We start from the raw sequence: 18,367 nt of genomic DNA, 5'->3' as shown, positions 1-18,367 counted from the left end.
TGATATAATGATATAAAAAAATTATTTCTGTGAAAACTGTGTGTGTTTTGGTTCCGTGTCCTGTTCTGTTTGTATATGTGGTTTTTTGCTGCTGTTGCAGCCAAATTTCCCCTTGTGGGACAATTAAAGGAGTGTTGAAGCACTGTTGAAGCTGAGTTTTGAGTTCACCTCCCTGAGTCTGTGAGTCCTGCACTTTGGGTCCAACTCCTGCGATTCATGGCAGGAACAGGAAGTGCAGAAGACCACAGGCACTTGAGTAAGTGTGTGTCTTCTGCATTATAAATTCATCTCTCCACGATGAAGTTGTCTGTCCTCTTGTGCATCTTGGGAATCGGTATTAATATATTGTTTTCATTATTAGGGACATTTTTCAAGAGAAGCATCTAAAATATAAATGCAAATTTGACTGCATGTTTTTTCCCACCCCCCATAGCCTGGACTGGATTCTGTAGAAATACAGAAGTCATCAACACCAATGATGTCGAGAAGGTGAATTTGGAAATTTCTCTGGAGGTATGGGAGATAATCTTGAAGTAGTAATAATAATAATAATAATAATAATAATAATAATAATATGATAAGTTACACTTGAATTGTGTAGTGTTCATCTATAAGTGTTTAATGTTAATCAAGAAAGTGCAGCTCTTTGCAACCTTAAAAGACAAACTGTAAAAAAATATATTGTGAAAAGTTAGTGTGCTGCATTTAAAATCACACTTCAGTAAAAGTACAGATGCAGATTTAGGTGTCTAGTCTTGCCTGCATATTTATAATCTCTTTTTTTTAAAAATTATTTTAACGGACACTGTGTGGAAGCTATGTTAAAGGATGCATGTGGAGTCAATATCACCTTGACCACTGATTTTTAGCTCCTTTAACATTTATTTTTGTCGTTCAGCTTCCTGAGAAGACTTTCCTTTTCAACTGGACTCCAAATAAGGTAAGAAATGGTAAAAATGGTAACAGTAACAGACTAAACTCCAAACAATACCTTATGTTACAGATTTTACACATTTAAGAAATAACACTAACATATAAAAATGCACAAACATTTGGTCCACAGCATGCAAGGTACTACTGTCCTTTTTTTAGCATGCACTGGTTTTTTCTTACCGGTATGTGAAAAACAGGATGTGGAGACCTGAAGTAATTTTTTTCCCCCTACTGCTTGTGATCCTGTTCACTGATTACTAATTCTTTCCCCTTTGTCCGTTTTTTTGCTCTATTGTCTAAAGGTGAGCAAAGATGCCCAACGGATTTACTTTACCAAATGGACCACCCCAGCCTTGCCATAATGGTCTATTTGATTCAGCTTTTATTGTTTATTTTATTTTTTATTTTCACTTGCTAAATATGGGACAGACTTGACTGAGGAAAAGAAAGGGGAGAAAGAAAGAGGGAAAGAAAAACAGCGAAGAAGAGGGACGGGGATAAAGGGCAAAAAACAACAAAATAAGCAGACAAAAAATACATATATCAATCACCTGGATCACCTGTTGAGAAAGAAAAAAGAAAATAAGAAGAAGAAAAAGAGAGTAATAGAATAAACAACATCACGATGATCTATGGGAATATAACAGTAAATACTAACTATTAAACACGATTGTGCAGCACGTAAGATCGACACAGCATGCATTTATTGACATGAATGTTAATTATTCCTGCCTAGCAATGGTAGTGACTCTGAAAACGGAGTGAATGAGAATCGATAAGGAATTTTATTGGTGGGCGATCTCGATGATGGGATTGGATTTACTAAAGTCTTATCAATTCTTATCCTTTGTGAGGAAATCAAACTGTAACTGAGGTGCAGAGGTAAATTAGAATAGAACAGTCCTTTAGTGTCATTATACATGGACAGTGAATATTCTATGACTTAGTATATTAAATCCAATAAATATAAGTGTTTTTTGACTCTTACAGCATCTGATATTGAAGCTGAAGTTGATCTGTAATGAAATCCAAGTCATAATAGCCGCATGCCGTGCAGTGAAGACACACCTCGAAGAATTCATGGCTGAACTCAAAACCTCTTTCCATGTAAAGATGATCTTTGTCAACACAACCACGTTCAAGTGAGTTCTTTTTCCTTCCCCTTTAAAAAAAGTTTTGACTTAGCAGTTCAGTGATACGTGTTCACTTTGTGCATGTGTGTTACTGAAATATTTTCTTTTTTACTTATTTCCAGTTATACTAAATTACTCGTGCTACTTCACTTGAGCATTGGGAAGTGAAGGTTACACTTCCCTATGCTCAAGTGAACAATTAAAAGCATTGCCTAATATTTTGCACATATCTGTTTGTATCAAAACAGCTCTGACACTTTACGCCACAGCGATGAATCCTCTGGTTGTTTCCTGTGGTGTCCTGGATGCGGGCAGCTGCTCCTCTGGCTGCTGTTGGTTCTCTGGAGATCGGGCTTTCTTCGGAGCATCTTGCAAAAGCTCCATCAGATTTGGTGCACCTGGAGCCCACGTCAGCGCCTTGTGCTCTTTGTTGTGTTCCTCGTGCTGTTTCTGATTACTTTCTGTTGCTTCTTGAGGAATGCTGTCCTGCTGAGAGAGTGCAGCTGTCATGGGGGCATGTGCTGGTGTGCAGCAATCTTTAGATGTACAGTATGTGTCAAAGTAACGTTCACATGAATGTAGGATGGAAAGTTCCCCAGCAATGTCATTATTCACTTCAGTTTGAGACTGATTATGACCACCATTATACATCCATCTGTTCAACTAAAACTCCTAAAACATTAATGATTCAATTGAGTTACTTGCCTTCATTTACTTTGCAATGTTTGCTGTGGTAATTTCTCTCCCGGTCATACAAATGAGTACTTGTGTTGCAAATGTTCCTGCTGGTGAAGGAGTGTCCTTTACATTATGGTAGTGTTGAGATTATTCTGTTATCATATGTTACCTTATATATGTAACCAAAGTAGTTGAATTATGATAACAGCTGTAGGACATATATTATCCTTTAGTTTAGATGGTGTGCTGTGTATGTAGTTTAGTCCTCATTATACTTTTGAGTTAAAAGAACATAATCATTTTGTAGTTCATTAGATAAGGGTGCATCACTCTGTATCCTTGATCGGCTGTGAATGTCTTACACGGTTTTCTTGACATGCTTTACTGCTGAATCATAAAAAGAAGGATTGTATGCAGGAGACTCTGTGTGGAGGGCCTTGTGCTGCTGATAATGGAAGAAACAGACCACATCCCATACCCCCACCTTTTTCAGAGAGCAGAAAGACAGGGAGCCGAGGTCATAACTTAGGCGCCGTGTGAGAGACAGAATGTGAATGTTTAGGCTTTTATGACTAGTGGGGGTCGACAGAAGCGTATAAGAGGCTGTGAAACCCGTCACCATTTCGAGATTTGCTGTGACCCTCTTCATGCATGTCTCCCCATCATGATGGCTTATGCTCATAAGTATTGAATTGTATGGAAATAAATGATTGTTGATTGAGCATTTATACACCGAGTATTGTCCTTCCTTCAGCCCAAAGATTAAAAGAATTGGGAAATTTTAACAGTAGCCATGTTCATCCTCCATTTTTTGTCCACCTGGACGCTTACTGTACTTTACCCTAACCTGTTTCAGGGAGCATAACACATGTTTATCTGTTTTGCACTGAAAAAAAGTGTTTTTTATACACCTCATATTAATTAAAAAAACAACAAACAGTTCAGAGTAGTCACAACTGTGACAAAACCCACAATTTCTCATTTATTTTTGGTCTAATGTGTACGTGTGTTTGTTTGGTTTTCATTCTTAGCTGTTATTATTCACTTAAAACGGCTAAAATAAAATACTAGACTTGGGTTTCCTAGCAAATAAACCGATGCATGATGGGAATTGTAGGCGCTGCGGAAACCAGGAAGTGATTTCCAACTTTTTTAAAATGTCTAATATCTTTGATCACATTGTTAAATTGGCTGTAATCAACATGATTTACGGAGGCGTTATGTATTAAATAAATCATATGTGTCACAAGTATCTTGTGTTATTGTACCTACATTATAATCAATCCAGTTTTTTTTGGCCATCACTTTTTGACGGATACGTTTTACATTGTTTTTATTTATAAGCATACAGAGGTAAAACACAAATAATTAACATAATTAAATGTGTTGAGTGATACAAGCAACATCTTTTTTAAACAATGATCATTATTTTTTTACTTCAGTAACAAATATCACACAATCTGGACACATTTCTACTAATTTTTACTAAAATGGTAGAAAAATACAACTAAATATCAGTTGAGAGACACAAGGAATTACATTTTTTTAGGAAGAATACATAACACTGTACAACTTGTAAGTATGGCACTTTAGGCAGTTAATCATCATTATCGTCGATTTTCAGAAAGTCACGTCTGTTGTTCATTGTAGTGAGTTCATTAGAACCTGGGCTTGTTTGAGCTCTGAAAAAGTACAGAGACAAAAAAATAACATCACAGGTCTGGCAAATTAAAAGACAACAAAAAGGGAAGTATTTTAAAAGATACTGAACTTACCAGCAAGCAGCACTCTGAACTTGTCAGCAGAAACAGACACCACAGTTGTCTCTGGGGCACCTGATTCTGCTCCTTGCCTCTGCAGTTTAAGTTGAATTGTTGGTTGATTCACCTCCCTCAGTTCACTGGAGCTCAAAGTGTAGTCCACTCGCCAAGAAACAGAGTCCAGTCGACCCACTGATCACAAAGCAGAATGCCAGTGCTCAGTCATCAACTTCCCAGCAGCAGCCATCATTAATTTTCTCTTCTTTCTTGAATAGGAAGGGCAGAAATACTTACATCTCAGGCTTGTCTCTCTTAATTTCTCCCGCAGTGCAACATGCTTGTCTTCGTAGGACTTGCACAGCCCTGTAGTGTGCTCTAAAGAAATATTGAGTAGAAAAAAATAATTTGAGTGTTTCAGCTGACGATTAGCTGAAGAATTATGCATTACCAGACGACTAAAAAGAAAATCTAACAGTTACAAAGTCCTTAGAAGTATTTCATATTTATCAAATAAAATAAACCTTTTACTATTTCTGAAACATAACATACAATCTCAAAATCTCAGGCAGAAAGCCATCTGTCATTTTTATTTATAATGAAACACACAAAAATCATGGTGAAACTTTGGGCTTCTTATTTTCCAAAGGGTGGACTGATGTGGCACAGATGGCCTTCCTGACACAAAGCTGTGATTTATGCAGGGAGGGACCACTGGAAGCGTGCTAGCTTGTGTCTCCACTCAACCTCAAAAGGGGGATTGTCCATGTGTAAGGCAAATGTGTTAACACCACTTTTATAGAGTTGTTGATACAGCAATGCACCACCCAGTCTGTAAATCAGCATCGCCTTTGTTGTTCATGATGTACTGCTTTTTTCTTTTATTGTCAATCCACATTCATAGAATGTAGTTAAAAAGGAAAGAACCAACACAACAGGCCATGAATAGGAAACAATAGAACAGACTAACTTTACTGTCCATGTTAGTGGAAAACTGTCTTTGGTTCACTAAGTCAAAAATCAATTCACAATATGAAAAACAATGATAACAATCAGCATGCATTCATACACATGCACACGTTAAAAAAATAATAATTACAGAAATACATTACAGCTTCTCATTTTTCAGTATACCAGTTTCACTTGGCAAAAATGATCCCTTACACACCCATTTAATAACTATAATATCCTCTGACATCATCCTGAGGACATTTGTTAAAAAACACAATAAATGATTTTGAACTAATGCAATACAGGAGTTTCTAAAATCCTTCCTCTATTATACTTCTGTGCTCATACTCTAGAAATAAAATATTAAAATCCTGTAACATAAACTCTACATTTAGCTGCTCTTGTTCCACATTATCCCCATGTGAGACATTTCCCCAGGATATTAGATTAAACTAGTCACTTGTGTTTTTGTTAGAAAGTTTGGCTGTCCTTGCTCTTGGCAAAGATTCAGGCATGAGAACAGATCGGTGCATATCAAGTTGTAGACTGCATTTATTTTTACACCAACCTTTGGACACAAACACACAGGCTTACCTTTAGGCAGGCCAAGCTGTTGTAGCTCACTGGATAGAGATTCACTGTCAACATCATGCTTCGCTGCACTGGAGAAAATAAAGCTGAGCACTGCCACACTAGCTTTGATGTCTCCGCTCTCTGCAAAATGGTTTATTGACACAAAACAGCTTATCTGACAGAAATTGTAAAAAAAAACCAAAAAAACAAAGTTTAAGTTGAACAGTGTTAAAGACTTATGTGTAAGGCAAATTAGATAGACCAGGAATGCCGCACAACTTAGTGCATTTACAATGTGTAATCACCAATTTCTGTTCTTCCATAAAAAAAGAATTTTAATGCTTTAAAGCCAATTCTTGTGCACTTATGAACCCCTTTGAGTGCTCTTGCTATGTTTTAATGACTTTCATGAAGTCCTGTTCTAATAACTCACCTGTCCAGCCACTCATTCATGATAAACTACAAAGTGGCACAGTGAGAAAACAGACTTGTGTCAAACTGACCCATTTGTTATCATCAAGATCATCACTTGTCATGCGATCTGGGTCTCTGGCTACTACCATGTGTCTAATCAGCGGTATCAACAGAAAAAACATGCAGGCTCCAAGCTCAAAGGTCACACGTCAAGTCAGGAGCACAAACGACAGAATGAATGAGAATGAGGCCTGGCCACTGAATTCAACCCCCAAATGTTTAAACTGTTAAGACACTATTCTACTGTAATGTTCTCAGGGCCCAGAAGAAGAAAACTCACCACAAATGATGTGAACTCAGGGTTGTGCTATCATGCCTTTTAGCAACTACTAACAACACTATGAAAGCTCAGAACTTTATTTCCACACCAACAAGACCAGCTTCAGGCCAGCAACCAGATTTGTTTGTTTTTTGTAGCTTTGTACTCTTCTCTAATATGAAATTAAGGTTTAAGAAGATATTCAATATTTTAATATGGTGGACTTTGCTGCTTTTTTAGACAGTGTTAGAAGCTGCACAGCACTACTTCCAGAGAAATTAACCTGAAGCTGAACCTGACAATGTTCAAATTTAAATGAGGTAGGATTACTGCTTTTTAACAGGCATAGTCACAAAACCTTTTTATCAAGGACCAAGCAGCCAAAGACTTAGAGGCACATGTGTAATTTACAAAATCTGGGTTACAATATCTCCCCCAAAAAGATTCAAAATAATATCAAAAATACACATTCATGGAAATAAGCTTGTACGGGCAGGGTGTGGTTTGCAACAGTTGCAGGGTAGGGGTGATGCAGCAATATCAGGGGGCAGTGCCACAGGAGGCTGGCAGTGATCACCTAATTAGGTCTCTCCTGTATTTTATGCGTTAGCATCTTGGGAGGGTGTGCGGAGAGAGGAGTCTGAGTTAGTAGCAGAGTAGCTAGACCTGTCCAGGGAAGCTCAAACAATAGCCATAGGTCAAGATTGCTTTCCACAAACAATGGTTTATTGCACAAATACTGTGTCTGCTGTGTCGTTTTGGAGTTGCTTTAACACTATTTTAAGAAATAAGTGGGCTCATAAAAAAGTCAACTTAATGAAACGCTAGTTATAAATAGTGTTTAACAAAATAATAGAACTCAACAAGCTAACTGATTCAAATGAGAGATTAACTTACATAGTAACTGCAGAGGCCATTTGGTTGGCCTCTGCAATCAAACCAGCTCCACCCCCAGCCATCATTCCCCCCTAACTACCACAACAGTTAAATGTTGCGTCATTAACAAAAATAAATAAATAAATAATTTCCATCTCAAATCATCAAATACATGTAACATTTTCTGATCGATCATGCCAGATTTGCCTAAAAATGTTGTGATCCATAGTTTGGAGATTTTATATACATATCTTTTTTATATATTTTCATACTTTAAGTACATATTTTCACATTTTAAGTACATTATCTTACATAGTAATTACACATCTTTACAGTTAATACATAAATATAAATAATAATAATAATAATAATAATAACAACAATAATGAATAAAGTGAACAAATACTTGTATTCCCACAGGGAGGGTTACTGGTCAGTTAGGATAGGCAGATGTTATGATTGATCAAATGCACGAAGATCAAATATTATAAAAATATAAAGTTGGAACTTCTAGAATCTTAAATCTAAATAGAAAGAGCCAGTCATATGTCTGCAGACAGAAATGTTAAGCGCCTTGAAATGTAATTGTTGCATCTCTCTCAGAGAAACAACACAAGAGACACTTACCAAACTTTGCATCTGCAGTAAGCTTTCCGACTTTTTCATACTGTAAATGAAGCAAGAGAGAAGACACCACAGATGTGTGTGTGTTTCAAAACTACAGTCTACATATGACGAGCCTGTAGAAATGTCCAACAACTTACATCAATGCCCTCTCCAAGCAAATCCTTCAGCACTTGAGCACAAAGTAGCTTCATCTTGACACTTGACTGTTACATTAATGGAATAGAAAATATATTCGTTATAAAAAAAATAATAAAATCAATAAACTGGTGCCAGTAACAACTTTATCTCTTATGGTTTCTTTTACTCACAATTTTTGCTAACGTGCTGATTTCGGCAAGTACCCAATCTGGGCAGTCTAAGTCTCCACAGAAACGGAACCGCTAGGACAAAGAGGGTCACTCATAAGTTCATACACTGTGCAAAAACTACAGTATTTACAGTCACAGAAGGCTCAAAAAATGGGCTACTGGCTTAGCCTGCTTGCTAACTAGCAGCAGCACTAAACCTCGACGCCTTTGAGGTAAATTATCCGTCATTGCGTTAATACGTAAAGCGACTATATAATCGGACAATTTCACAGAATTATCAATGAATTAGACAGCATTAAATAATGAGATAAAGAGCGAACGAGCTTACCATGGTTGTTGAAGAAGGAAGACAACCGGAAGACGAGTTTTTTTTCTTTGCATCTAATTGGACGACGTCTTAGGTCACGTGACGGTCTGGCTGCAGCACCCTTGTTCCTCCTTTTTTTGCAGGTTGTTCTCACTCTCCCATTCTCTCTCTTTCTGAGTTAGACAGTTTAGTGTGGGTTAGATGTAAGGTCCGTATTTATTTTTTCATTTAATCAGAGGTTTAGTACTATATCATAAAGTACACGCAGGTGACGCTTATGCACGTGCATGCGCATGGTAGAGCACGTAAGCGTGCACAGTTAACATAAATTAGTCAGCTATAACTGATCACATATTCAGATATTACCAGGGGCGTATTTAGATGGGTGGAATGGGGTGGCACGTGGCACCCTAATTTTGCATATGATGGTGCCATTTATTAAGATAAAATAGCATTAACAGTTTGAAGATGGAATGAAGGTGAGTGTCATTATCACTCTGTGTGCCACACCTCCAAATCACATGACCAGCATGCGATTAAGCTGACATAGCAACAAGCTGCAGCCCCGTTGATTCTGTATTTCAGCTTGTGTTGAGTGGACTTCAAGGTTTGAAAATTTTAATGACAGGCCAGTAAATTCGGAATCATGATATCTATCTATCTCTATACATATATCTACACACGTATACATACATATAGGTACACATACATATACGTATATGTACGTATAGGTACGTAAACAGACAGACAGACAGATATGCTGTTTGTATTTATTATGGAGGTTGTACATTACAGAAAATCAAAATGTATAGTGTAACTGAAAAGTTTAATTATGTGGGCTACAGAAAATAATTAACTTACAGACTATATTTATATGAAACATGTTTATACTTACTGCATTTGAATCAATTTAACCATATGTAACACCTGCACATGTGTTTAAAAAGGCTTTGATTTTGCCACCCTATTTGATTTCTATGCCACCCTCATAAAGTTATGACGCACACCTTCATGTTCATCTCTACCTGTCTGAACATCTTCATCAGCAGAGTTCTTCTCCCTGGACAATTTCTCTGTCTTTCTTTTTAGTTCCAAGTTCATTAACCTCACAGCCTCATGGAAAAAGCTGCACCTCAGCCTTGTTGTAGAGGTGTGAGGCTACGCAGCCTTCTTTTGGGGGGGGGGGGGGGGGGGGGCAGATTAAACCACTCTTTGCAGCACTTTCTTATTGGCTTACGCAGTTTCTAACCATAGAGGAGTTTAGGATGCTTTCAACCACACAATCCGACAAAGAAAGTAGAGCTGCACCGATGACATCCTGCTTCAGCCTCACCAGCATTGGTGAGCTTAATAATATTGTCTGTATTTGTGAGTAATTGTTGGACATATGTGTACACAGGTAGTTGACTGTGGTCACCAACTCCACAGCTTCTGCTCTAAGGAGGGAATGAGGCATGTGAGCCCGTCCTAAAATTTACCACCATCTCTTTCATCTTCACCCCACTGATCAAGAACAAGTTCTTCCATCTCTCTCCTTTAGATAGACTCTGTACAGTACTTTGTTTTTGTTACTATTGTCCATGATATAATGATATAAAAAAATTATTTCTGTGAAAACTGTGTGTGTTTTGGTTCCGTGTCCTGTTCTGTTTGTATATGTGGTTTTTTGCTGCTGTTGCAGCCAAATTTCCCCTTGTGGGACAATTAAAGGACTATTCTATTCTATTCTATTCTATTCTATTCTATTCTAGACTTGTTGGAGATAAGATAAGCAACAGCTGTGTCATCTGCAAACTTCCTGAAATTAGAAATATCCTGTCTCAGAGTGATGCTGAAAAACTAGTTCACGCATTTATTACTTCTAGGCTGGACTACTGTAATTCATTATTATCAGGAAGTCCTAAAAATCGATGAATTCAAAATCCTGCTCCTCACATAAGGTCTTAAATAATCAGGCCCCATCTTATCTTAATGACCTTGTAGTACCATATCACCCCATTAGAGCACTTTGCTCTCGCACTGCAGGCTTACTTGTTGTTCTTAGAGTATTTGAAAGCAGAATGGGAATCAGAGCTTTCAGTTTTCAGGCCCCTCTTCTGTGGAATCAGTCTTCCGTTTGGATTCATGAGACAGTCACTATCTCTACCTTTAAGATTAGGCTTAAAACCTTCCTTTTTGCTAAAGCATATAGTTAGGGCTGGATCAGGTGACCCTGAATCCTCCCTTAGTTATGCTGCAATAGGCATAGGCTGCTGGGGGACTCCCATGATGCTTTGAGTTTTTCCTTTTGAGATGAGATGAGATGAGATAGCCTTTATTTGTCAGTTGCAGGTCTTTTGCCCACAACCGAGATGACAGACCTTGCCGACCGTACATACAATACAAACATCACATTGGGGAGACAGGTCAGGCCAGGTAGCGAGGAAAAAAAAAACATTGAAATGTGCAACACAAAAGGATAATACAGGAATGCACAGGTATCAACACACCATAACACAATAAACACAGACAAGCAACATGGGAAAGAGTTCCAGTGTGTACATCTGATCTGGGACCGCTGCAATCTTTCGACTGCGCCTCCAGCTGACCCGATGTCCACATCATGAGGGAGGTAAGCGTTGGAGGTGGCGTTGGATCCGGGGTAGGGAGGGTGATGCGTCGGTGAGTGCTTATCAGTATCAGTATATGTATGTGTGTGCGTGTCCATAGTTCAGCTGAGACAGTGTCCTTCGCCCTGCCAGGCTAAGTAAACAGTCTTCCAGCCAACCCAGGTGGCCTTGTAGGGAATGGGAAGGAACAGACTCAACACAGTCGTTATCAGGGAGTTTTTGTTCAGCTCCAGCCTTCAGCTCCGGCCTTGAGCCCACAGCTGGCACCAAAGGGGTAGCCGCATTATGATGGTAATTGAGAATTTCAAGCTGTTTTTAACACTCCGACACTGGTCTCTCAATCTCCCGTTAATAGCTGCGAGCTTCTCCGTGATGTTATTAGCTGTCGATTCTGTGGTCTTGTCACTCTTTTTTGCTCACATAGCAGATTCTGAGACCTCACGACCGCAGCCAACTGATCCGAGGTGTAATCCAGCTTCCGCCCAGAGATGTTGTTCTGAGTTGATTCTTTCCTGATGTAATCCAACATACATACGCTCAAAGGTGTTATTCTGAGCATTCACTGCAGTCGTAAGCGCCTCCAAGCTCTTAACCATGCTGCCTTCAGTGAGCCCTTTCTGAGAAGTCGCACCTGTCGTTCCAATCCCAGCGGGCAGCCTTGTGGGGGTTTGAACAGCCGGTTCCGCTCTCTTAATTCTCCGATAAGCCAGGGCCAAGCCAGCTCCGATCATCATGGTTCCGAATAGGTAGATATCTTCAGCGTCCTCGATCGACAGTCCCGCCAGGCACACGATCCTCTGCCACCCATCCATCGTGTATCCGGCAGGGAAAGTCCCTCCAGGGCACTCGGGTTCTCCCGAGCCCTGACTTTTCTGTCACCTTTCTCACTCACTATGTGTTAACAGACCTCTCTGCATTGAATCATACTTGTTATTAATCTCTGTCTCTCTTCCACAGCATGTCTTTATCCTGTCTTCCCTATCTCACCCCAAGTGATCGCAGCAGATGGCCGCCCCTCCCTGAGCCTGGTACTGCCGGAGGTTTCTTCCTGTTAAAAGGGAGTTTTTCCTGTGCAGTATGTTTTATGTTTCTAATCAGACAAATAAGCCCATGATTCTCTGCCAACAGTACTTCTTGGAAATGAGTTAGAGCAGGGTTGATAACAGCTGATAGTGCATCAGAAAAAACTCTTCGTGTACTCATACTGTTGTGGATCCACATAATGTCAACCGAATCCTTAATGTGGGATAAAATCAGCCATTCTTGGTAATGCCTTTCACAGCTGAGTCTCTAGGCACAGGGGAAATAATGGACCTCTTACAAACAGACAGGCAACACAGCTTGGGAAAGAGAGATGTCAACGTCATAGTGAGTTCTCCAACACACTCTCTTAGAACCAGTTCTGTGATGTTCTCTCATACAATGTGAGAATGTAATCAAACTGCTTGTCAGAGGGTAACTTTTATGTATAGGGAGAGTGTGACTTTTAGGACACTTGAGCCTAACATTATAGCTTGCATAATGTTAGCTTAACCAGCTGTTGTTGTGGTTTAGCCGGCTGATTGTCAGCTGTCCGTAGATGGGAGGATCACATGTCTAATCTGCTGACAATAAGTAATTACGGCAATATCTGGAAAAATTAGCATATCTATGCACATTGTCTTGTGTTAGAGCCGTGATGTCAGTTCATCAGATGAATCTTGAGTTGAGAAAGCAGTGGTGAAGGAGAAAGATGAGGAGGAGCAGGAGAAACAGATAATAAAAAAAGAAGATGTCTTTACCGCATTGAAGGGCCAATGGACGGGGCTTATTGTAAAATTCCAGGGGTGTCTGTGAAGTAGTCACACTCGAACGTCAAGGAAGGTGGTAGGGAAGCAGACTATGCAGACATTTTGGGTTTCCAAGGTGAGCAATTTATTTGCAGTGAACTTAATTTAATGTATAACTTAACAAAACTTTCCCCAAATCAATTCATTTAACAAAACATGGCTCTGGTGACACACCTCACAGCTCCTGCATCTGGTAGAGACTGGCTTTAAATAGGGCCATCAATTTCCCTCCAATTGCCCAGCCAGTACCACTCACTCAACTGAGGGATCTAAAACTCTACTCGGGTTATCTAAAAACACAAAACCTCTACACACTTCTAATATGCACATTTACACAACTAAATGGCAGTATTAACAAAAGGAAAAACATTCAACAAATCCCTTTAAACATTAACACAAACAAAAGGAAGCATCTCTCTGGAAAAAGAAACCCCTCCACATGGTTTGACCTGATGATGTCATGTGTGACATGATCAGGACTTTAAAATGAGGAAATGCCAAGCAGGCGTTTCCCCACACCTGACACTCATGATGACTGAAAAGACAAACAGCGTAAGTATGAACAAATGACTTAATCTGTAACATAATAAAGTATAAAGAAACATAACTTAGTATTTGTCTTAATTTGCAGAATGTTTGATTTGCCGGCAACAAAACGCTTACACAAACAAACCCGGGATAGTGAGTGAAGCAATGTTACTTGACAAATAGCAAATCATAGCAAATACATAGAAACAGAATAATGTGTACAATGTGCAAAAAACGGTAAACACATACGGGACAAATGGAGAGAATTACAACTGCTTCTCCACTTTGTCACAGTGTCCAACTCCAGGCCTCAAGGGTCCTTGATCCAACACAGCTGATTTAAATGGCCAAATTACCTCCTCAACATGTCTTGAAGTTCTTCAGAGGCCTGGTGATGAACTAATCATTTGATTCAGGTGTGTTTACCCAGGGTGATGTCTAAAACCTGCAGGACACTGGCCTTGAAGCCTGGAGTTGTACACTCCTGGATTACTTACTGATAACATCTGCCCCACCCAATTCCAAACATGAACACTTCTAACAGAACACAGCAGAGCCACATTTAGCACAAAATGTGTTCTCAGTGCCAAATTCACACACATTTGCAGTAAATTGTGCATCCAAAATCTGAGTAAATCCATTTTCTTAATGTTTCATTTAAATACTTTAAACCAAAACTCCCCGGTCACACAGGGATTCATGCCAGTTTTTATGGTCTTGTTTTTAAAAATAAAATACAAACCACTAGACCTCAGCCACCTCATAGTCATATGTCTGTTAAAAAGTATGAAAAACTATGCGGAACGTTCCAGTGTCATGTGCTGTGACGCGAAGAAGACGGCAAATATATCATTTATGAGACACAAACATACCTTACAACCTGTATTTTTTTACTTTATTTTTTATGTAATACAGTGAAAAAATATGTTTGATTAAGTTAGATTTGAGTAACTTATTTATATGGTATAGCAGGGTATCAGTCTAAGGCAGGGGTCCCCAATCTCAGTCCACGAGGGCCAGTGTCCCTGCAGGTTTTAGATCTCACCCTGGGTTAACACACCTGAATCACATGATTAGTTCATTACCAGGCCCCTGGAGAACTTCAAGACATGTTGAGAAGGTAATTTATCCATTTAAATCAGCTGTGATGGATCAAGGACACATCTAAAACCTGCAGGGACACCGGCCCTCGTCGACTGGGATTGGGGACCCCTGGTCTAAGGGATATTGAAGTGACCTGCGTGATGATCAGTAATTAAAATCTAAGGTGCTGAACCTGTAGAGGTGCAATCATCAGAGGTTATCCAGTAGAAACAGGAGGGTTGTGATGACAGTAAATCCAGTTCATTAACATTTATTGGTTTACCATTCTTTTATTTTAATCAGGACACGCCTCCTTGAGTGAATGCAGGTCTCTATGGGCTGTGTGTGGTTCCTCTTAAAGAAATATTATAAAATAAATATTATAAATGTAAGAGATTATCAATAAAGAACAGGTTTGTTGCTTTGGAAGGTGTATATGTGTTTGCTATTGATGTGTTGAACACATGGGGCCAACTAAGGAATTGTGTGGCAGTCCCTTAATGGCTTATAGCAACAATTATGTGGATTATCCAGACTGCAATGACCAACAGGAAAAAGGTAACTACATTCGGCAAGCATGACCAGTTTATATCACACAGACTCCAGCATTTGTGGACAACCTCTACAGAGCTAAGAGGACTTGAGCAAAATATTTACATAGTCATGAATGCACACAATAAGCAGCAGTAAAACAAAAGAGAAAAATGTTCAGGGTGTAACTGAAATGTGAATATTAGTGAAATGTGGAAGGTTTTCCCAGTGCCCTCGTTGTGATCTCTGTGCGGTTTGTCCACCTGATTAAAAACTGAGCTTCGTTGCAGAAAGGGGCATAAATGTTGTTGCTTGTTAAGCTCAATGCTCTGTGTAATCTCTAACTCCTCTTTCTGTGCATATGAATATAATATGAGTGAACACAGGGCTTTATTGTGAGACACCCTTCAGGGAACCACAAGTTAGATTTACAATTTCAGACAAATAAGTTTATTTGGAAAATGTAAAAAAGGATGTGTTCGTATGCAATAAAGCATCTTGTTTGTGTTCCGGTACAGAAAAAAAGCCACAATGATAGAACGAAAAAAAACTGCAGCTTCAAGTTGTTATGTTGGAAAAAGACACATGGTCATCTTGAAAAGCAAATATAGAAATACCACAGCTGGAAAACCTGCCTGACACTTAAACACATGATTCTTTAAACAGCTTTTAGGCCACATTAAATACAAAAATAACTATTTAGGGTACTTCCATGTTTCACTGTATATAAAAATTAATCTCTGCTTTTTACTGGAATGAACAGGCTAATCCAAAATAACTTCATGCTGCTGTGCCCTTTCTCCTGTTTCAAAGGATCTGCCAGATGTAACTTTTGTTTTTCTTGATATTTTTCTACATTGTTTCTTATTTTTACACTTTAAAGAACTCTAAAAGGATATTTTGCTTTCCCCTTTGCATTTCCAAGTTAATTGCTGGTTTTTAGTCTGTGGAACCAGTGAGAGCAAACCCACCCAGAGACTCCAAAAAGGACCACCTAATTAAAATGTGTGGGGTAATTCTGCAGAGATGGTGGTAGAGGTGTAGTTTGCAAAGGCAGAAAAAACTTTTTAAAATGTACCTCTAAAAAGTGAACATCAACCAATCAGTTTCCGTATAAAACCTCCTTGCTTACCACTGCACTATCTACTACCTCTGTTGGTCCCAGCAAGTATTTGATTTAACATTAAAATATAAGGAGTAGTGTTCTCCTACTGCCTGGGTGTTTGGTATGCAGGGGCCACTACTGCTTACAGGAAGCCTGCACAGAGGGTAGTCAACACCACCCAAAAAAATTATTGGCTGCCCTCTGCAACCCCTATAGGCCATTATCATTTCCACCTGTCTCAGAAAAACCAGACCCATCACAGGGTACCCCTTGCACCCTGCATACCACCTGTGTGACCCGCTGCCCTCTGGTCACCGCCTCAGGTCACTCAGATTCCACACCTCCAGACTGACTAACAGCTTTTCCCGGTGGGCCATTGTGACTATAAACAAACACTCCCCACACCCACCGCTGCCCACCTCACCAATCTGGTCTGAGTAACCCTCATCACTCAGGCCACTCGCATAAGTCCCTTTGAAGTGCTTCCAACCACTTTGCTTGTAAGCAAAGTGGTTGTTTTGTATATATTACTTTAGTTTGTATATGTTCCTCTAGACTGTATATCTTTTATTTTTTGCTATCTATCCTGATGTCTTTACTATTTATATTTGGGTAGTGACCGAAAGAACGAGATCGCGGATAAAAGCGCTGGAAATGGGCTTCCTCCAAAGGGTGGCTGGCCTCACTGTGCGATTTTTGGCCCATTTTGAGCCGATTTTTGAGTCGTGCGACCGTTTTGGCGATCGGCCCGATTTTGGCCTTCATCGTGCGTCGTGCATCGTGTAGTATACGTGGGGTAACGAGAGGCGATTAACACCTCGGTGTCACCGCAGCCGCTCACACTGCGCACGCGCAAACACAAATGTCAGCGAAAAAGACGGCGCAGCACAGCAGTGTAGCGTGTGATCTGGACACAAGCGATGGAGGCACAATTAGTAGAACTTTGGAAAGCTCATCCGAGCCTTTTCGGTGTGGCCTCACAAAATTATCACGACCACAACAACCGTGAAAATAGTTGGATTTACACTGCTGCTCAATCACAGCTGCCTGATCAATGTTTTTCATTAGCAATTTAGCAAAGTTGATGGTGGTGGTGTGCGTGTCTGTGTGAGTGAAAGACAGAGAGGGAGAGCAAGCGACAGAATTTCTGTTATAACCTTCATTTTATGGAGGCACAGTGTGAGCACTCGGGTCGCATCAGAGCATCGGGCCATGTAGTGTGAGACCCTGCATCGTGACCTATGAACTTCTAACCCCTGCGAGTCAATCGTACAGTTTGAGCAGGAGCTGAATCGCGCGACTGAAAAAATCGCACAGGGGTGTGATTTTTGCAGCTCCTGCTCAAACGATTGACTCGCAGAGGTTAGAAGTTCGTAGGTCACGATTCATGCTCAAACCATCTCGACTGCAGTTGAGATGGTTTGAGCATCTGACAAGGGACAAGGACTCCTGGGCGCCTCCTTGGTGAGGTGTTCCATATTATATCTCTCGGCTGGCCTGGGAACGCATTGGTGTTCTGTTTGTGGCAATTTTTCTCCTTTCTCCATAAAAAAGAAGTTGTTAACATATCTCACATCTTGATCTCGTGAGAACGCCATTAGACCCGCGCAGCTGACTGTGCTTCAAAGCAGGGGAGCTGCTTGCAGGTAAACTACCTGAACAGCATTTACAATGCCACAGACCTGTAATCCTCGTAGAAACTTCATTCAAACGTGATATAAACAAATGACTTTTGGTGATAGATTTTTTCCTCGACATTATTTATCTTGTAACGAGGAAGAAGGTTCATTTAAAACAATGGACCTA

The 18,367-nt window shown here is 39.7% G+C and overlaps 2 protein-coding genes and 1 long non-coding RNA gene across 3 annotated transcripts; 1 reads left to right on the top strand and 2 right to left on the bottom strand.

Annotated features, from left to right (window-relative positions):
* Positions 1 to 297: 297 nt before the first annotated feature.
* LOC309709480 (uncharacterized protein) lies at positions 298 to 2,079 on the top strand (the record flags this gene model as incomplete). The annotated part of the gene is made up of 4 exons (XM_082538094.1): positions 298 to 334; positions 434 to 513; positions 899 to 940; positions 1,924 to 2,079. The coding sequence occupies 4 exons, from the start codon at positions 298 to 300 to the stop codon at positions 2,077 to 2,079; spliced, it is 315 nt and encodes a 104-aa protein (XP_082394220.1).
* Positions 2,080 to 4,060: 1,981 nt separating this feature from the next.
* commd4 (COMM domain containing 4) lies at positions 4,061 to 9,020 on the bottom strand. Its single transcript, XM_082540856.1, has 8 exons — positions 8,898 to 9,020; positions 8,570 to 8,641; positions 8,399 to 8,464; positions 8,262 to 8,301; positions 6,047 to 6,166; positions 4,799 to 4,879; positions 4,520 to 4,696; positions 4,061 to 4,426 (listed from the first exon to the last, which is right to left on the bottom strand). The coding sequence occupies exons 1-8, from the start codon at positions 8,898 to 8,900 to the stop codon at positions 4,386 to 4,388; spliced, it is 600 nt and encodes a 199-aa protein (XP_082396982.1). The 5' UTR covers positions 8,901 to 9,020; the 3' UTR covers positions 4,061 to 4,385.
* A 2,149-nt stretch (positions 9,021 to 11,169) lies between these two features.
* Positions 11,170 to 13,316, bottom strand: LOC309710957. Its single transcript, XR_014277834.1, has 2 exons — positions 13,267 to 13,316; positions 11,170 to 12,775 (listed from the first exon to the last, which is right to left on the bottom strand). It is a non-coding gene; the product is annotated as an uncharacterized lncRNA (long non-coding RNA).
* Between the last annotated feature and the right edge of the window lie 5,051 nt (positions 13,317 to 18,367).

Source organism: Aulonocara stuartgranti (genome assembly GCF_965226115.1).
Source record: "Aulonocara stuartgranti genome assembly, chromosome: 7".
In the NCBI taxonomy this organism is placed as follows: domain Eukaryota; kingdom Metazoa; phylum Chordata; class Actinopteri; order Cichliformes; family Cichlidae; genus Aulonocara; species Aulonocara stuartgranti.
This window is presented reverse-complemented; position numbering and strand designations above follow the sequence as displayed.

Bases quoted from the DNA above. Each gene is read 5' to 3' on its own strand.
- commd4 (XM_082540856.1), bottom strand. The intron at 8,465-8,569 runs GTGAGTAAAAGA...TTAATGTAACAG, and splicing joins TCAGCACGTTAGCAAAAATT to TCAAGTGTCAAGATGAAGCT. The intron at 4,427-4,519 runs GTAAGTTCAGTA...GTACTTTTTCAG, and splicing joins GTTCAGAGTGCTGCTTGCTG to AGCTCAAACAAGCCCAGGTT.